General features: G+C 41.4%; 1 protein-coding gene across 1 annotated transcript; it reads right to left on the bottom strand.

The window, feature by feature from the left end:
- Positions 1–525: 525 nt before the first annotated feature.
- Positions 526–17,921, bottom strand: LOC118392960 (guanine nucleotide-binding protein subunit alpha-14-like). The gene is made up of 7 exons (XM_035785024.2): positions 17,251–17,921; positions 4,817–5,001; positions 4,481–4,635; positions 3,877–4,005; positions 3,632–3,758; positions 3,069–3,222; positions 526–2,801 (listed from the first exon to the last, which is right to left on the bottom strand). Exons 1-7 carry the CDS (start codon positions 17,372–17,374, stop codon positions 2,614–2,616), a joined length of 1,062 nt encoding a protein of 353 aa, XP_035640917.1. The 5' UTR covers positions 17,375–17,921; the 3' UTR covers positions 526–2,613.
- Between the last annotated feature and the right edge of the window lie 3,675 nt (positions 17,922–21,596).

Genomic DNA, 21,596 nt, shown 5'->3' with positions numbered 1-21,596 from the left:
ATTACTTTTTTTACAATTAAATCTATATATCTGTCACACTTCAACTCAACAAAATGTGAAAAAAATGTTCAAGGTGGTATAGATCTATAGGCACTGTATATGTCTATCCCCCAGTTCTGCTTGACATTTTTTTTACTGACACGCACCAAAAAAGATTTTACATCAAATAAAATGTTATTTGGCACAGTTTAAGGCAGGTATGAAATGTTTATGTGCTAGCTCCCTCAACAATGCAGTATATTAATCAATAAAAGTCTACATTTAACTACTGTAACAATTTATTGAAACGTAACAAATGTATCTTGAATTTATTTTTTAAAGAAACAATGTAGAAAATAACAGATGCACATAATGAATAAGAAAATAGTCACAACAATTTATGAACAGAATTCTTTCATGACCAAAAATCTGTTATTGTTAGAATACATATACACTTAGGGGTGAATCCTCACTGCTGAAAATTTTGTCCCTATGTTATTCCTCTCACAAGGCACTTTGGACAGATTACTTGGCTAAAACATGCACGCTTGCTTCACTGTTTAGATATATGGTGATGTATTGAAATAATATATAAATACAGTATCTGTATGAAAACCAAAACAAATTGCATTTTTTTCAGCCAAGTGTTGCTTTTCTCACATTTAAACAAGTAAAAGACTTGGCCAAATAATGAATTCACAATTCCACTTGCACTCTCATCACACTAGTGCTCACTGAGGAGTGTTAGACAGGGTTAGGTAGGTTGCTTTCTAAATGTTATCCATTACAGTTATTAGTTACCTGTCCAAAATTGTAATCATTTTTTTAAATTATTGACTACCCAAACTCAGTAACATAATCTGATTACTTTCAGATACTTTTGAATTATTGTCCCCTTAAAAGTCATTAGAAGAAGACAAAAAGTATCCATCAAATGCATTTGGTGTGTCATAGTGGTCTCTGACTTGAGGTCAGGCTCGCTCAGGTGGAACAAACTTAATCTTGCACCTCTAAAATTTAGGTAATCCAAGAAGTAGTCTTTTAGTTTTTCAAAAGTATCTAATCTGATTACATTATTTTAGCTGTTAACGTAACTGATTAGTTAGTTTTTGTAGTACCTGTCCAAAATTGTAATCAGTTACTCCCCAAACCTATAGATAGATCATAGTTTTACTGTTATTTTTTTTGTAAATTAAAAGGTGCTATACTTAACTCCTTCCTCTATACAAGATTAATCAATTCAAGTCATCCATTTCAAAGAACGACAAAGACGATACAAGAAAAATATATTTTACGTTAAAAAAATACTTTGGCATCCTCGTCAGAGTGAGTAGACTTTTCTTTCTTTCAAAAATATATGTACAGGAGATTCTCTTTAGTGATCTGATGGTTTTTATTCAGATACTATTTCCAAATGGTATAGATGCTCAACCTAACAAAAGCACTCTGGACAGAAAAACAGCATTACAAATCATGTTGGAACCAAAATGATTTTCCAATCGTTTCGTTCTGAACAGAACAACACTTTTTTTTGTTCCATTCTACTGTTCCGAACAGCAAAATAAAGTTCTGAACCAGTTCGAATCCCAAAAAAGTACTGGTTTATATCATTCCTTTCTGTTCCTTTTCTAAATCTGTGAAATCATCAGTTTTGTATGTACAAGTCTAATTAAATTACTTCAACAAACAGTGCAGATAGAGCAGGAAAGCTAGTTGTTTACATGCGTGATTGACAGATAAGTGTAGCCTATGGACCAAGATGCAACTGAGGGTCTCTGGGAAGAGAGAGTGTTGAGGAGGAGGTTTGAAGCACTGGGCATCTTGTTATGACATGCATTATCTGAATTAGTCCCACAGAATTATACCTATGGAGGAGCGGCTTCTATGGAGGAACTTTGAATGTCTTTTGAGCTAGCTAACAAGCTTGAGTGTGCAGAATGAAACACTTTTTATAGGTAATAAATCCTACGTGAAACGTCACAACAATGCACATAGCATCCTTAACTAGCATATAAAAAGTTAATCCATTCTTCTCTAGCTAATTAAAAATGTCTCTCCCCATCTTCTGAATCATGTTTGTAACATCAGTACAGAATCCTATGCTTCTGATGGGGGAGGGGCAGGTAGCCTAAGCACGCACCCACACTGGCAAAGATTCTCAGCTTGCAGGCAAACACTGGAAAACGTTTCTGAGTGACAGAGTGAGGGCTTTGCATAGGTGCATTGTTGTGTTTTGTGAGACTAGAACAAAAATGCCTGGAACGTAAAATAACGTTATTAACTGATTCCCATGCTTTTCAAATAACGGTTCTGTTCCGGAACAGTATGGATCACTTTCATTACCAGTTCTGTTTCTGTTCCTTGAAAAATGTTATTGTCCGGTTTTCGGTTCTGTTCCCTGAACCGGTTCCAACCCATGCTACAAATCTTGAAGTCAAAGCATTTTCTTCTACCGCATCAATCTAACGTTCCAACCTTATACATATACTCTCAAGTCTCTTAGCCTGATCCTAGATCTGTATGTGCTTTAACCAACTCATGTCAATGACAGTTAGAGGAGTTGTCTAGAGCACATGCTACAGATCTGGGACCAGGCTAGATGTCTCTTAACCTCACAGGAGCCTTGGCTCTCCTCTAAATAATGGCGAAGTCCTTGAGGTGATTTTTGATGATGGTCTCTCTGATAGCAGCAAAGACAAAGCGGATGTTCTCTGTATCAGTGGCACAGGTGAAGTGGGAGTAAACAGTCTGTCTGTCTAGGTTCTGCTCCTGGTACATCTTCAGGATGAACTCCCTGGCTGCTTTAGGGTCATTCTGCGGCCCTGGAAACAACAGCTTTAGTTATGGCGTGTGCATGCGTAGCGGAGGTTTTTCGGTGAACTGCCCTCTTGTGATGAGTACCCTTGCTTAAGACCTGAACCTGTGTTAGCTCCCACAACGAATGCCTAGGCTTTAGCTCAGTGGGCTAACATGGCATTGAGTCATGTGGCCATCTGGGTTTGATACCTGCTTGGTCGTGTGTGTTAACTAATGGGTTCTCTTACTATACTGATAAGAATAGCGGTCACACAAACACTACTAGAGCTTACCAGTGTATTCTGGGAAGTAGTTGACAAGGTGGGAGCGTGTGATCTTCTCCTCTAGGATGTCGGTCTTGTTAAGGAATAGGATGACAGAACATTGCTGGAACCAGGGGTATGTGATGATGGTCTTAAAGAGTGCTTTGCTCTCCTCCATACAGTTCTAGGGGACAGACAATGCATGTATAGTAAGCGGATATGAAAGCTCATACTTAAGCCATAATGCCAGAGGAGGCGTGGTATATGGCCAATATACCCTCAGCCATGGTGTATATCACAAACCCCCGAGGAGCCTTATTGCTATTTTAAACTGTTTACCAATGTAATTAGAGCAGTATAACTACATGTTTTGTCATTCCTGTGGTATTCGGTCTGATATACCATGGCTTTCAGCCAATCAGAACTCAAGACTCAAACCACCCAATTTATAATCTCACAATGTGTGAGATACAATTGACTTTTACTTACCAATTTTACACAACAGCATGTTTGCTCATGGATGCGGCCCACAGGTGTATCAGTAAAATATGTCCAGTGCCTGAACACTGTGCTCTGACTGACGGGGAGCTCACCTGGTCACATTCAGCCAGCACCTGGTCGTATTCACTGAGCGCGGCCAAGAAGATGATGGATGTGATGTTCTCAAAGCAGTGGATCCACTTCCTCCTCTCTGATCTCTGACCCCCCACATCCACCATCCTGTCACATCAAGCCAATGTTAGGAGCGTTGCTTGTTGGTAATAGTGTTTCCTCAAAACATGTGCTCAGTTGAGATTGGAGAAGGAGCATCATTAACAGAACCAAAGTTTCCCCTCACCTGAAGATTACTTCTTCCATGTCAAAGTGGTACTCGATGATTCCCGTGGTCGGCACTCGGACCCTCAGGATGTCCTGCTCAGTGGGAAGGTAGGAGGCCTTTGCAATCCGGTCCAGGTCACTCAGATAACTGAACAACACAGCATAAAGAGAATATGTTTATGGGAATTGTGTGATCACCCAAAGAAAAAAAATGCACAACAATACTACAAACAATGAATTAAAAACTTCAGACTGGTACAGTATATGCCCCCAAAAGAGTGTCCTTTTGAAAGACTCAGCTAGAGTCTTAACATTGTCCATGTAATAACAGCATGCTGGCAGCAAATGTACATTCCAGTGTGAAGATTGATTTAGTTCTCTATCAGGACATGCAGGGGGAAACAATTGCAGCAGCACAGATTTAATCTTTAATTAAGGTTCTTTGAATGGCTTTGCAGTCTTACGTTATAGTGTAATTACTTTTGTCAATAGAGATGTGGTCTTTGTTACCTGACCAGGAAAACTCCAGGCCCTAGTTAGAGCCCATAACCAGGGCCTGTGTTTTTTTCCTGATCATTATCAGGTTAAGAGCAACTCCTGCACTATGACTTATGTCTACTCACTATTTGGCGGCGTCAGATAGCTGGTACTCCCTGCGGCGGGCATAACACTCCTGCACTCCACCGTCCATCCACAGGCTCCTGATGGCGTCCACATGGCCTCTCTCCAGATCATTCACCATGTCCACCTCCACCTCACTCAACATGCTGGCATAACCCTGGGAGGGAGGGAGCAAACAACAAGATGGTTGGGGTGTTCATTAGGGTACGCAAGGCAAAATGCTTTAAAACGCTTCACAAATTAAAACTAAAATTGAGTTTATTTTTGGAAAAATCCTTGGCTCCGTGATCAGCTGGTGCGGAAGCAGACCTGAGGTGTGATGTGGCTGGGATTCTTGCCTTATTCTGGGCCTCCAAGAAGGGGATGTTGAGGGTCTCCATGGCGTGAATCATGGACTGCATGGCAGTAAAGATGTTGTGGTACACCAGCTTGGTGAAGCCTCGCTTGTCCTCCTCTGAGTAGCCGGCGCCATGGATGATTCTCATCTGTTTAATGAAGGTGCTCTTCCCACTCTCTCCAGCACCTGGTAAAAGGGGAGGGGGGTGAGTTGAGGATGGGGAAGGAAGGAATACATGGGTAATTGAAGAAGTGCGAGGCACTATATCCAGACAAGGATAGCATCTGACCCAGAGTCAAGACAAACAATCCATAATCACCTATTACAGCCCTATTCACATTTAGACACACACACATTCTCAATCTCCTTTCCCAGCTGCTCCTGCCAGCTCCTTAGATTTCTTGGCCTGGTCAGTGACCAAGAACAACATCTCTATGGATACAATAACTATTGTCATGTGAGCTCTAGATAATGATCCTGGAGAGATCCTTGACAAGGTTCCTCAACAGAACCTAAATGTACCTCTACCACCATAACAGAACCTGTCTGTTATGGGCACAATTTTTTTTTTTTTTTACTGAAACAGTGAGTGACTACCAGAATATATCTATATTTTTTTTAACTAGACAAGTCAGTTAAGAACAAATTCTTATTTACGATGACGGCCTACACCGGCCAAACCCGGACGACACTGGGCCAATTGTGCTCCGTCCTATGGGACTCCCAATCACTGCTGGTTGTGATACAGCCTGGATTCAAACCAGGGGGTCTGTAGTGACACCCCTAGCACTGAGATGCAGTGCCTTAGACTGCTGCGCCACTCGGGAGCCAAATATAAGCAAATATAGGACCCAACATCTGATTTGGACCAAACGTCTTCGTACCATTGAGTAAGACATGAGGAATCCAATAAATTAGTTAAAAGCCATCCCACCCAACAACCAGTATCAGTTCTCTATGTCTGACAAGTAGTATGGAGGTGCGGTTTGGAGTTTTACTTCTTCATCCTTTGTAATGTATTATCTGTGAATTTGGTCATGTTTTTTTCCCCTGTTTAGAAAAATTTGCAATTGAAGCGGTTACCATTATTTAGCATAAATTAGTGTGGAAATAAAACAGGTTTTGTCCACTAGATGCCACTGTTCCTGCTACTGCCACACCCTTTCATACATTTTTCTGGTCGCTTGCATTTATTAAATTGATCACGACATTTTCTTTGCAGCTTTGGGTACAAAACCAATAGCTTTTGCTCATGATGAAAATAAATTGTGTTGTCAAGCCAGTCCTCCATGAAAGCAATTACATTTGTCCTTCTCTTAGAAGCCTAATACGTCAACCCAACTCTTTGAATAGTCCAACAACTGGCAGCTCTATGGTGCAATTCTCATTTTCCTACAAGCCAAAAAATTGGGAGAAATAGGCTATGCCTAAAATGGTGTGACAACCATAATAAAGTATTTGATGATCATGTTTTTCAATAACATGATTAGAGATATTTACCATTAAAACCCAATCCAATACTATTACAAAACACTATACAGTGTGTGTTTGGGATTTTTTATATATTTTTAATTTGTCATTTAGCAGACGTTCTTATCCAGAGCGATTTACAGCTAAGTGGGACAACCACATATCACAGTGTACATTTTCACTCAAAATAGTAGCAATCAGCAAACGTGAAAAGAAAATGTGAGTTCGATCACAAAAAGGTTTTATGGGGGGGGTTTCGTGGTATCCAATCCAGCTACTATCTTGTCTCATCGCAACTCCCGTACGGGCTCGGGAGAGACGAAGGTTGAAAGTCATGCGTTCTCCGATACACAACCCAAGCAAGCCGCACTGCTTCTTAACACAGCGCGCATCCAACCCGGAAGCCAGCCGCACCAATGTGTCGGAGGAAACACCATGCACCTGGCAACCTTGGTTAGCGCGCCCGCCACAGAAGTCGCTGGTGCGCGATGAGACAAGGATATCCCTACCGGTAAGGCCCTCCCTAACCCGGACTAACCCCATGGACTTCCCGGTCACGGCCGGTTATGACAAAGCCTGGGTGCAAACCCAGAGTCACTGGCAGCACAGCTGGCGCTGCGGTACAGCACCCTTAACCACTGCGCCACCCGGGAGGCCCTGGGTTACAGATATTTTAGGAAGATGGGCAGGGAATCTGCTTACCTAGCTTCAGGGGGAAGCTGGTTCTACCATTGGGGTCCCAGAACAGAGAAGAACTTGGACTGGGCTGAGCGGGAGCTTTTTCCTGGACACATATTAAGCCTAAGTGGACAAACTGAATTGCTTTCATGAAGGACTGGCTTGAATTGTGTGACCACACTATTTATTTTATCATGAGCAAAAGCTATTGGTTTTCTACCCAAAGTTGCAAAGGAAACATTGTGATTCCTTTAATAAAACACAAGAGACCATCAAAATGGATAAAAGGGTGTGGCAGTAGCAGGAACAGCAGCATGTAATGGGGGGGGGGGTACATGGGTGGCTTTTGATCATTTTATTAGATTCCTCGTCTTGCTCATTGTTAGGAAGAATTATGGTCTAAATCGGATGTTGGGTACTATATTTATTGAAGATTATATGAATCCTATTAATTAAAATGGCCAATTTGGGTGCAATTAATTTGCCAAATTTCTCAGAGATCAAATTACATTTCAACAAAATAATGTTTCAGGAATGATAATCTCATTTGTTTATAACTACAGAAACAATTTCAGCACAATTTGAGATGGTGGGTGTCAATCCTGTTTCTTGTGCTTTTTGAGGTGGAACGACCCACCTGCAGGGCACAGCGGTCTAAGGCACTGCATCTCAGTGCTAGAGCTGTCAGTCCCGGGCTGTATCACAACCGGCCATGATCGGGAGTCCCATACTGCCCTACCAAGCAAAAAGGCAGTAACTGCTAATTTGGTTGAAAATGAGTTAATGGCGGTTTTTTTATACATTAAATACATGCTTAATTATGTGGACAAGTATCCTGCCTCTTATTGTGTTTTGGAGAAAATGGGGGTCATGTTAGCAGTAACTGCATAAAGTTACTGTGAAACCAAGGTAAATAAAAGCCATTTTTCTCAGTTCCACGCTATGAGCAGTCACTGCCTTTTTGCTTGGTAGGGCAGCATAGGGCGGCGCCCTATTGGCCCAGAGTCGTTAGGGGAGGGTTTGGCCGGGGTAGGCCGTAATTGTAAATAAGAATTTATTAACTGACTTGCCTAGTTAAATAAAGGTTACATAAATTTTAAAAATCAAATGACCCACCAGATTGTTAGTTCAGAGGAAATCACCGGGATAGGCGAGGTGAAAAATAGATAAATAGTGAGTCTGTTCCTAAGAACAGCTCAGCCTGGTCTCATATACTACACGTAATATAGTAACATGTCCAACTAAATGGACTGTCTCGGATTTACGTACATGATACGAAATGCTCTGAGACCAGGTTGGTCAGCAATCTTTTTTGCGTTGTTTCTGAGAGGAAGACAGACAGGCTCATTCCTGGCCACCATTTATTCACAATTCCTGGAGCCACTCAGGATTTAAACATGTCAGCATGGATAATTGTTGCCAACAAACACCAGACCCCAACAGGTACAGAACACAGTTTCTCTGTTGCTGGGTCTCCTCTGTCTTTAGTCTGCTATGAAGACTTAAACCCCAATCACTGAAACACACACCCTCCTTCCAGCCATTCATTTTCAGCTACCCTTGGAAGACAATGGAAGTGGACTTCGAAAATGATTCTTCAAGTGGACAGTGTGTCTGTATGTGTTGAGCTCTAGGTGGTTTCCAAGAGACTAAAACAAAATAAATGAGTTGTTGCTAAGGAAACTGTATTTGCAGACATATGTACATAGGCTTTAAAGCATATTGAATGAATTTTACTGTCAAAAACTAGCCAGTCAATATTCTAATGAGAACAACATGAAAGTGTGTACTCAAATAGCCACCACCCCACACAGATCCATCCAGAAGACATAATGGGCAGGGACTTGCCTGACAATGACCAATGTGAATATTAAGTTGACCAATCAAAGAGAGAGTTAGCATGTATAACTGACCAAAGCAGTCAGAGAGGGACCTGGAATTTGCACTTACCCTCATGACCTAATAAGCCATAGAGATACAATATAAATGTTCTATTTATTTATGTTTTAAACGCTTTACTTACATTTACATTTACATTTAAGTCATTTAGCAGACGCTCTTATCTAGAGCGACTTACAAATTACTGAATGTGCATGTAGTTTTCCAAATAAATACAATGAGTTCTATAAATTTTTTGTAATATACAAACTTAAATCCATTCATTAGGACCTTCACACCTGAAAGATAATATGAATTACCTATTTATATACACACACACACACACACACTGAACAAAAAGTATAAACACAACATGCAACAATTTCAAATATTTTACTGAGTTGCAGTTCATATAAGGAAATCAGTCAATTTAAATGAATTAATTAGGCCCTAATCTGTAGATTTCACGACTGGGAATACAGATATGAATATGATGGTCACAAATGCCTTAAAAATGGGCTTCACGAGAGGAATAACTGTGTAAAAATGCTGTTCATTGACTATAGCTCAGCATTCAACACCATAGTACCCTCCAAGCTCATCATCAAGCTCGAGGCCCTGGGTCTGAACCCTGCCCTGTGCAACTGGGTCATGGACTTCCTGACGGGCCGCCCCCAGGTGGTGTAGGTAGGAAACAGCACATCCACTTCGCTGATCCTCAACACTGGGGCCCCACAAGGATGCATGCTCAACCCCCTCCTGTACTCCCTGTTCACCCATGACTGCGTAGTCACGCACAGCTCCAACTCCATTATCAAGGCCTGATCTTGGGCACAGGCATTAAAACATGTTGGTATTACAGACTTGGACAGGGAGAGGTTGAAAATGTCAGTAATCCGTCTGGCGATGCGGCCTTGTGAATGGACCTGTTTAAAGGCCTTACTCACATCGGCTGCGGAGGGCGTGATCACACAGTCTTCAGGAACAGCTGATGCTCTCATGCAGGTTTCATGGGCCTTTTGCCTCAAAACGAGCATAGAAGTAGTTTAGCTCGTCTGGTAGGCTCATGTCAATGGGCAACTCTCGGTTGTGCTTCCCTTTGTAGTCTGTAATGGTTTGCAAGTCCTGCCACATCCGACGAGCACCAGAGCAGTATGATTCAATCTTAGTCTTGTATTGACACTTTGCTGTGGGGGCCACGTCATCGATGCACTTATTGATGAAGCCAATGACTGATGTGGTGTACTCCTCAATGCCATCGGAAGAATCCCAGAACATACTCCATCCAGTCTGTGATAGAGAAGCAGTCCTTAGTATCGGCTTCATCTGAGCACTTTTTTATTGATCACTTTACTGGTGTTTCCTGCTTTAATTTATGCTTGTAAGCAGGAATCAGGAGGATCGAATTATTGTCCGATTTGCCAAATGGAGGGTGAGGGAGAACTTTGTATGCGTCTCTGTGTGTGGAGTAAAGGTGGTCCAGAGTATTTTTTCCTCTGGTTGCACATTTAACATGCTGATAGAAATTTGGTAAAACTGATTTAAGTTTCTCTGAACACTCCCCGGCTACTTGGATAGCCGCCTCTGGGTGAGCATTTTCTTGTTTGCTTATGGCGGAATACAGCTATACTATCAATGCTGTCTTAGTGCCAGCCTCTGACTGTGGTGGTATGTAAACAGCTACGAAAAAGAAATACAGATGAAAACTCTATAGGTAGATAGTGTGGTCTACAGCTTATCATGAGATACTCTACCTAAGGCGAACAATAGCTCGAGACTTCCTTAGATGTCATGCACCAGCTGTTATTTACAAAAATACATAGCCCGCCCGCCCTTTGTCTTACCAGACGCTGCTGTTCTATCCTGCCAGGACAGCGTATAACCAGCCAGCTGTTCAGCCACGATTCGGTGAAGCATAAGATATTACAGTTTTGAATGTCCTGTTGGTAGTTTAATCTTGCTCGTAGGTCATCTATTTTATTCTCTGAAGATTACACATTTGCTCACAAAATGGAAGGAAGTGGGGGTTTATTAGATCACCTACAAATTCTCAGCCCGCCCTTTGGCCCCTTTTTATCCACCTCCTCTTCACGCAAATCACGGGGATCTGGGCCTGTTCCCGGGAAAGCAGTATATTGTTCGCGTCGGGCTCGTCAGACTCGTTAAATGAAAAAAAAAAAGATTCTGCCGATCCGTGGTGAGTAATCCCAGTCCTGATGTCCAGAAGTTATTTTCGGTCAGAAGAGAGGGTAGCGGCAACATTATGTACAAAATAAGTAAACATAATGTAAAAAAAAATAAAACACAAATAAACAAACAAAAAAAACACAATTTGTTGGGGACACATAAAACATCTGCCTTCTTCTCCGGCGCCATTATGTGACATAGAAATGTTGCCTGTAATCCATGGCTTCTGGTTGGGGTATGTGAAATTGTTAGATATTACTGCACTGTAGGAGCTAGAAACACAAGCATTTCACTACACCCGCAATAACATCTGCTAAACATGTGTATGTGACCAATACAATTTGATTTGATTTACCATACCATTACCCATGTGGTTACCACCACCAGTCAGTTTCTCTGTCTGTCTCTCTGACTGTCTGCCCAGCTGGCCTCTCTCCCACTCAGAGGAGTATTTTGCTGTAGGCATTAGACATTACCATAACCACAGAGCCTGCCACATTGACCACAGGAACATACACACACACCTACACTTCCTCTTTCTTAGGAGGTGTGAGGACAGTAGCCTACACAAAGCCCTGCCACAGAGTCTGTATAGTCTCTCACTGAAGTATGAGGAGGCTGTAGCTGATGTTGGTGTAAAACAAGGTAAGTGAACCACCACTGGGGAATTTCCATCGAGCACCAACAAGTTCATAGGAAAATATTACATTTGGTGTCAAATGACAGCTAAGACTCTATATTTTTGGGAAGTGAAGGCATAGACACATTTTCCAACCATTTTCCCAAAAAGTAAAGGTTTTGATTTCTAGATAAAACAGATAGAAAAGGGCTCTTAGAAAACATCATACCAGAAATAGTCTTAAATGGATCAGAAATACACAATAATGTTGACGTAAAGACCTCTGCCAACTAATATCAACGCATATATTTTGTTTTGGAGAAAATCTTTACCTTCTATAAGTTTAAGAAATATTACCTTGTGCCTTGTATTTCCATTACCAGAAACCCACACATCTTTAAGATATACTATAAATACAAAAGTATGTGGACACCTAGGGTTGCAAAGGGTCGGAAACGTTACGGTAAATTTCCGGACATTTTCCATGGTTTTAGGAATTGTGCTTAAATTCATAAAAAAAATGTAGCTTATAACAGTGAACCTTTTTTTGTGGGATACACATAAGGCAATGCTAGGTCTTGGGGATAGTTTAACCAAAATATGTCACAATTCAATGGAATTGCAACCCAGTGTGTTCTTCCATCACATGTACAGCTGATTTTCAAGATCTTACACACTAATGAGATGCTATTGAGTCCACACTACTACACTGTCTGAGCCAAGGACTACATGCTTTCTGATACATTTTGATTACAATACTGGGTGGGGTGAATATATTTTATATGACATACATAATTTTTTTGTTAACTAGTAAATAGTAGCCTACAGCAAAGTGTGTTAAAATCATTTCTAACTTGTTAACAATTTCTGCTAGTTAGTCTTTGCTACCATTTGGGTTTTAGCTTGCTTGAGTCTGCTAAATTAGGAGTGGACTGGCCACCCCACATAGCCTGGTTCCTCTCTAGGTTTCTTCCTAGGTGTTGGCCTTTCTAGGGAGTTTTTCCTAGCCACCGTGCTTCTACACCTGCATTGCTTGCTATTTGGGGTTTTAGGCTGGGTTTCTGAGATATCAGCTGATGTATGAAGGGCTATATAAATAAATTTGATTTGATTTTGATTTGATTTGAGTGTTAATTCACCTGTTTCCATACATTGCATTTAAAAAAAGTATCTTACAAAGGAGTTAATCTAGCTGCTTAACTATTTATCTGTATATGCAATTGTATGTTGTTGTTTTTTTTACAAAAAAAATCTAACCTTTACAGGATAATGCAACAGGCACTATCTGATGTGTGGAAACATTTCACTGCAGCTAATGTAGAAGGAAAAGTTGTGTACATTTGCAAGTACTGTGCCAAATCATATGTGAAGAATGCAACAAAGATGCAAAATCATCTGGCCAAGTGCATAAAGTTCCCTCAGCACAACAAGCAACGTCTGACAAAAGTCCCTCTAGTTCTATTCGAGGTGAAAATGATGAATCAGATAGCAAGAGCTCATTGTCCTCCTGGAATCCGAAGTTTGTTTGACTCAACGGAGGAACGTAGTCAGAGAAATGCTGACGAATGTCTTGCTCGAGCTGTGTATGCAACTGGTTCACCTCTGATGCTCACAGGCAATATGTATTGGAAGAGATTTCTTCTTCACCCCTCCAACCAGACATGCTTTACCTACTCATTTGCTAGATGCAGAGTTTAGGTGAAGGTCAAGCAAATCATAGAGAAAGCAGACTGTATTGCAATCATCTCTGATGGGTGGTCGAATGTTACTGGGCAAGGAATAATTAACTACATCTCCACCCCTCAAACAGTATTCTACAAGAGCACAGACACAAGGGACAACAGACACACCGGTCTCTACATTGCAGATGAGCTGAAGGCAGTCATCAATGACCTCGGACCACAGAAGGTATTTGCACTGGTGACAGACAATGCTGCGAACATGAAGGCTGCTTGGTCTAAAGTGGAGGAGTCCTACCTTCACATCACACCCATTGGCTGTGCTGCTCATGCATTGAATCTGCTCCTCAAGGACACACTCCACATGAGAGCCAAGGAAATAGTTAAGTATGTGAAGGGTCATCAAGTTATAGCAGCAATCTACCTCACCAAGCAAAGTGAGAAGAATAAGAGCACCACTTTGAAGCTGGCCAACACCTGTTGGGGTGGTGTTGTCATCATGTTTGACAGTCTCCTGGAGGGGAAGGAGTCTCCAAGAAATGGCCATATCACAGTCTGCCGATATGTACAGCCCCATCAAGAGGATACTCCTGGATGATGTATTTTGGGAGAGAGTGGTAAGCAGCCTGAAACTCCTGAAACCTATAGCAGTAGCCATTGCACGGATTGAGGGAGACAATGCCATCCTGTCTGATGTTCAGACTCTACTTGCAGATGTAAGAGGAGAAATACGTACTGCCCTGCCCACTTCACTGTTGCTCCAAGCAGAGGAAACTGCAGTTCTGAAATACATCAAAAAGCGTGAAGACTTCTGCCTGAAGCCCATACACACCGCAGCGTACATGTTGGATCCCAAGTATGCTGGCAAGAGCATCCTGTCTGGTGTAGAGATCAACAAGGCGTATGGTGTCATCACTACCATGTCTCGCCACTTTGGCCTGGATGAGGGCAAGGTTCTTGACAGTCTGGCGAAGTACACTTCCAAGCAAGGGCTTTGGGATGGAGATGCAATATGGCAGTCGTGCCAACATATCTCATCAGCCACCTGGTAGAGGGGACTTTGTGGATCTGAGGCTCTTTCCTCTGTTGCCTCCATCATCCTCCAAATCCCACCAACATCAGACCGGTGTGTCTGTTGTCGCCTCAGAGCACAACTGCTTCTTGTTTGGGAACACACACAAAAGCACGCAACAGGCTGACCAATACAAGGGTTGAAAAATTGTGACAGACTGGACAGAGAGACTGGACAGGACTAAATCTGAACCAATCAAGTTTAGATAGTACAGTGAGTAGGGCACAGTAAAGTACAAGTACACCACAGTATTGTACCGTAAGTAGAGCACAGAAGAGTACAGTCCAATATGATACAGTAGTACAGTGAATAGAATGTAGTGTATTGTGCTGAACTATACTCTACTCCACTGTACAAGGTGACATGTCATAGCTGACACCCCATTCTTTCTGCAGACATCTTTGACCCTTAATTCGGAGCAGGTATTGGAAAAGGTGGTCGTATAAAAACCTGAGGGAGATTTTACCGTGATTTCGTTACGAAAGTTTGCATCTGCGCAGTTCTTCCAATAAATTCGTTTTTGTACATTTTTCAGTGGAAATTGTAAAACATTGTCCTTGTGCATAGAGTTGTATGGTTTGTTACACTTTGAAATCAATGGTTTTTGTTTGGCATACATTTCAAAGTGAAAGAACTGAGTCAAAGCTTAATTCTGTTACTGTAGAATAACCCCTTGACTGTGCAATATGAAAGCGTTACAATACACATGGGGATCATATGTAGATCTGGACCAGAAACCCTTTTCATCATGTGCTGAATGTCTCCCACGAGTTTTACTGTGGCCAGTCACGGGTCTAATGATACCTTTAGGGACATGTACAGTTGAAATCGGAAGTTTACATACACTTAGGTTGGAGTCATTAAAACTCGTTTTTCAACCACTCCACACATTTTTTGTTAACAAACTATGGTTTTGGCAAGTCAGTTAGGACATCTACTTTGTTCATGACACAAGTAATTTTTCCAACAATTGTTTACAGACAGATTATTTCACTTATAATGCATTGTATCACAATTCCAATGGGTCAGACGTTTACATACACTAAGTTGACTGTGCCTTTTAAACAGCTTGGAAAATTCCAGAAAATGATGTCATGGCTTTAGAAGCTTCTGATAGGCTAATTGACATCATCAGTCAATTAGATTTGTACCTGTGGATGTATTTCAAGGCCTACCTTCAAATTCAGTGCCTCTTGACATCATGGGAAAATCAAAAGAAATCTACCAAGACCTCAGAAAAAAATTGTAGACCACAAGTCTGGTTTATCCTTGGGAGCAATTTACAAATGCCTGAAGGTACCATGTTTATCTGTACAAACAATAGTACGCATGTATAAACACCATGGGACCACGCAGCCGTCATACCGCTCAGGAAGGAGACGCGTTCTGTCTCCTAGAGATGAACGTACTTTGGTGCGGAAAGTGCAACTCTCAATCCCAGAACAACAGCAAAGGACCTTGTGAAGATGCTGGAGGAAACGGGTACAAAAATATCTATATCCACAGAGTCCTTTATAGACATAACCTGAAAGGCCGCTCAGCAAGGAAGAAACTACTGCTCCAGAACCGCCATAAAAAAAGCCAGACTATGGTTTGCAACTGCACATGGGGACAAAGATCATACTGTTTGGAGAAATGTCCTCTGGTCTGATGAAACAAAAATAGAACTGTTTGGCCATAATGACCATTGTTATGTTTGGAGAAAAAAGGGGGAGGCTTGGAAGCTGAAGAACACGATCCCAACCGTGAAGCACGGGGGTGGCAGCATCACGTTGTAGCGGTGCTTTGCTGCAGGAGGGACTGGTGCACTTCACAAAATAGAGGGCATCATGAGGAAAGAAAATTATGTGGATATATTGAAGCTACATCAAGACATCTGTCAGGAAGTTAAAGCTTGGTCGCAAATGGGTCTTCCAAATGAACATTGACCCCAAGCAGGTTTCCAAAGTTGTGGCCAAATGGCTTAAGGACAACAAAGTCAAGGTATGAGTGACCACCACTATTATTCTGACATTTCACATTCTTAAAATAAAGTGGTGATCCTAACTGACTTATGACAGGGATTTTTTACTAGGACTAAATGTCAGGAATTGTTAACTGACTAAATATATTTTGCTAAGGTGTATGCAAATTTTCGTCTTCAACTGTAGTGGCTCACACACTAAGCTTCCTCTCACGCACACAGGACAGCACCTTATGGGAGTAGAAACATAAAATATCCAGTGTTTGACATTTTAATACGAGTTATCATGGGCATGTGCATTGCAAGCTTTCTTTTTTCATGCTAGCCTTTTATGTTTGAGTTTAGAGCACACTTTCGAGGAGAGTTGATCAGGCAAAATTGATGAGACTCGCGGCTGTATTTGCATGGCTTTGCATGAGAGCATAATTCCGATACACCAGTTACCTGCGACTACAAACACTTCGTTGTGGCCAAGGCCCAACGCAAGCCACCAGAATCTCGTAATTAAAAGCTTCCTAGATAGTTAGTATTAGTTAGTTTGTCGACGTTGAAAGTGAGGCCATCCATTTCTTTCAATTCAACATTGAAAAAAGGCGCAAATTTGTTGCACCTGAGCTAATCTGAGCATAAATCAGAGACCGCTATGACGACAGACCAAATGAGAGTAAAATAATATTAAAACTAATGCGCTCACATGTCTGCACAGTATTGACATTTTACTACATATTACTATTATTCTAACTTGAAATTGGTACGTCTACAACACTGATAGCCTACTGCTCCCTTCACCTGATTTTACACGTGTGGTCCAGGCTTTACCTAAGTAGCCTAGGACCCTAGGCTATGCACTAAGCAGTGTGCACTTCTTGACAGATGTGACAGCTCTCACCCAATAGCAGCAGTTTGAGTTCACTGCCCGAGTCTTTCTTGTCCTGTCTCAGCTGCCTGTCAATCTCCTGATTGATTCTGTGATTATCCTTCTCCTCGGCCGACATGCAACATCCAGCCATCATTAACCAAACTTTGCAGGCGTAAAATTAACGAGCAATGATTATCATTGAAGCAGTCACTATTACATGGGGCTCTGGTACATCTGAACTCCACGGTCGTAGGAGGACGCATCTCCACGGGGGCGTGGCGGGGACGGGCGCACCTTACACACAGTAGATACCCGGCGGAATGGTTACATACAGGTAACACACTCAAGTATCAGCCTGCTCTCATAGACTCGACCTAATAAGGTAAATCCAGGACACTCAAATTAGTATGTTATGTTATTTTTGGTATGGTTACATAAGACAGAAGGTTACTTATGGCAAAAGTGAAAGTGGGGTGGATGGTTGGGCGTGTACTGCCAACATCCGGCAACCCGAAGGTTGCATGTTCAAATCCTGTCATGGACCATTTTAGCTACTTAGCAACTTTGTAACTACTTAGCATGTTAGCTAACCCTTCCCCTAACCTTAACCCCTTACCCTAACTCCTAGCGAACATCTAGTAACCCAAAGGTTGTGTTTTCGAATCTCATCAAGGAAAACTTTAGCATCTGAGCTAATTAGCAACTTTGTAGCTACTTAGTAACCTAACCCTAACCTTACCCCTAACTCCAAGCCATGCTAATGTTAGCCACCTAGCTAATGTTAGCCACAACAAATTGGAATTTGTAAAATATAATGTGTTCTGAAAATTCATAACATATTGCATGAATTGGAATTCTGAACATAACATACGAATTGTGATTCCTAACATCATACGATATGGATTATGGACATCCACAAATGAATACATATAATATGAAACATAACATATCATGCTAATTGGAGTGTCCAGGATTTACATTTTCTACAGTATTGTAATGAAACAGCAGGGAGTAGGTCTCAAACCCTTGACCTTCGAGGGTCCGGCGCGCTATCGACTGTGTCGCAAAAGCATGCTCAATTGGCAAAGTCGATTTCCGCTTATAAACCCAGGGTCGTTACACTACTCCCACCTTTCAAAGAGCGCGTCCTCGCGCTAGCTTGCGACTCTACGTCTTACAGGAACGCGCTCACCAGCCAAGCACACGCACTGTTGTGGATGCAAGGTCCGATCCAACTTCTGACACCAATGTAATGAAACAGCAGGGAGCAGGTCTCGAACCTTCGACCCCGAGTTCCGGCGCGCTATCGACTGTGCCGCAAAAGCATGCTCAAGCGGCAGAGTCGATTTCCGCGCTAATAAACCCAGGGTCGTTACAGTATGTTATGTCTATCCCCGAGACTAGGTTGAGCAAATTGCGAGCAGGTGCTTTCACACAGGTGTGGTTCCTGAGTTATTTAAGCAATTAAAACATCCCATCATTCTTAGGATCATGTATAAAAATGCCCAGTTGCCCATTATTTTGGCTACCATGGCTAGAAGAGATCTCAGAGGAGCATAGGGGGTTTAAAGGGTGTGGGTGTGTGTCACCAGATGTTAACCCAATTTAACAGATTCTGGAGCTGTGCCTCAAACACTGTTTTCCACCACCATTAAAAAAATAAAAAATGGAATTTGTCATGGAGGAATGGTGTCACATCCTTCCAGTAGAGTTCCAGACACTTGTAGAATCTATGCCAAGGCGCATTGAAGCTGTTTCGGTGGCTCATGGTGGCCCAACACCCTATTAAGACACTTTATGTTGGTGTTTCCAATATTTTGGCAGTTACCTGTAGTTACAAGGAGACTAAGGCACTGTTATGTTTCTATAATACCTAGGCTCATATGACAAAAGTAACACTAAATAAGACTTCCAATTTAGAGTCTTCCTGCTTTAGAAATAGATTAGTTTAATTATCTATTTTGGCTAATAAAAAATATAAACGCAACATGCAACAATTTAATTGATTTTACTGAGTTACAGGAGGAAATCAGCCAACTGAAATAAATTGATTAGGCCCTAATCAATGGATTTCACGACTGGGTAGGGCATGGCCATGGGTGTGCCTGGGAGGGAATAGGCCCACCCACTTGGGAGACAGGCCCACCCACTTGGTAGCCAGGCCCTGCCAATCAGAATCAGTTTTTCCCCACATAAAGGTTTTATTAAAGACAGAATTACTCTTCAATTGCATCAGCTGTCCAGGTGGCCGTTCTCAGATGATCTCACAGATGAAGAAGCCAGATGAAGAAGCCAGATGTGGAGATCCTGGGATGGCGTGAGTACACGTGGTCTGCGGTTGTGAGTAGGGCTGTGATGGTCATGAAATTTTGTCAGCAGGTGATTGTAAAGCAAATAACTGCCAGTCTCATAGTAATTGACTGTGAATTAACATAAACACATTTAGCTTCTGCTGCCTTCCCGGCATAGCCTGCAAAGCCACTGAGGCAGACCGTTGGAACATCTACATTTAATAAATGTACCATCACAATAATTCCAATATTATTTTAGACAGGTTTAAAGAAACATGATATTAAGAAAATGTAGTCTATTTCATAAGAATAGAACAGAATAGCATACTTTGAGTTGTCATTATGTGAGGCTGTGATCTGGCTGTGCCATATGGATGTGGGTTACATTAGTTCATTTAGCAGACAAGATTTGCTTAGAATTCTGTGGCATTAATTTATAGTATAAAGAATTCAATTGAACAAAGCTGAATAAAATAGAAACAATATTTTCTCAAAACAATTTGAGGTAGTACGCACATGCGGCTATTCTGTGTTGAGCAGTAAACTAAGAAACATACTCCGATATGCTTCATTTAGAGTTATTAATGTAACTTAAGTTATGATACGAACGTTGGGCTATATGGTTTGATTTTTAATACATTCTAAGTCTGCATGATGTGACTCTAATGATGATTTGAAAAAAAGTCGCTTGAAAGGCAAGAGCTCTGCTTATTTTTTTGCGCAGGCTATATGCACTTTATCAGTCTCTCATTCACAATTCGACAAGCACTTGATAATGCCTCGAGTTTCCCGGTGGCATCCCCTTTGTGTGGCCTGAATGCCTCCTAAAACAATCCATGCATTTTACGGCCAGTGGTCCGTTGTGCGCTTGGACTGAATATAATAATTATAATTCCCTTCTGCAGTCTGCATGCTCCGAATGCCCTCTCACTCACATGGCTCTCGGTCATGTGACCAGTGAAGACTGATACATTCGGGACGCCACTGCGTGTGTTCTTATCCAAATCCGAGGGGCATATTGAATATATTGGAAGAACTGTCCACATTTACTTTTCGTCAACCAATAAGATGAGTTGACCTAACAAACAGCAAAAGCTCTAGCCTATGTCAATCTACTATCCACTATGGTGCAAAAGTTTACCTATTCTGTGCGAGAAAGAAATATTCCAAACCTAGTCTGGGACAGATGCGATAGATCCCAAATTAATACAACCACTAGCATACAAAAAAATCATTTAAGCAATGAGGCTGACGCAACAGATCAGAACGTTAAAATGTTGATAAACTATTAGGCTATTTCTTCACATTATAAGCGCAGCCATGCTCACATGGCAGTAGGCTATAAGCTCAAATGTTGCATTAATGGGAAAGTCACCACAAATGCGATTATGCATGTAATGTTTTTTTTTAAATAAAGGTGCATTTTTATGTTGAAATGATCTTCCCCAGATCTGAAACTCACACTGCGTATGTATGCCAGTTAGGCTCTAAGCCAGTTGTAAAGCAGATTCATGTGATTCATTTTAAGAAGTTATTTGGCCACTTTAGTTGTGATTCTAACCTTTTCAAAACATATAGGCCTATGAGCTAGGCTATGATTTGAAAAAGTTGCAAAAAAAGCCATGCACTGTTTCTTGCCTTACTTACTGCACACAAGCTGGTCATCATTCCCAAGTGATCATGTATAATTCACAAGTGATAGGCTAATATTGTCACCTATCAGACTATTCTTGATTTAATTTTGTCTTTACATATACTAAATAATGTGTTACATTTGTTTTGATTTAGAATGTACCATTATCATGCACCTGTCTCGAAACAGAAGCAAGGGGGGAAAACATTTCATCTATGCACTTAAATAGCAAATGGAGGACACTTTTCCCGTGGTTCATTTTCATGGCAGCCAGGTAGGCTATAGAACTGTTGTAAAGAGAAGCAATGTGCTTAATATTAGGAAAATTTGAGAAATAACATAGTAGGCCTAGCCTATAGAAAACTGTTGGAATCCTCCTCTTTTTAATAGAGGCCATCACTCTGTTTTGTCACGCAATTCCATAGCCTAGTTGCACAAGTTGTTCCTTGTCA

Source organism: Oncorhynchus keta, chromosome 14 (genome assembly GCF_023373465.1).
Source record: "Oncorhynchus keta strain PuntledgeMale-10-30-2019 chromosome 14, Oket_V2, whole genome shotgun sequence".
NCBI classification, from domain to species: Eukaryota; Metazoa; Chordata; class Actinopteri; order Salmoniformes; family Salmonidae; genus Oncorhynchus; species Oncorhynchus keta.
This window is presented reverse-complemented; position numbering and strand designations above follow the sequence as displayed.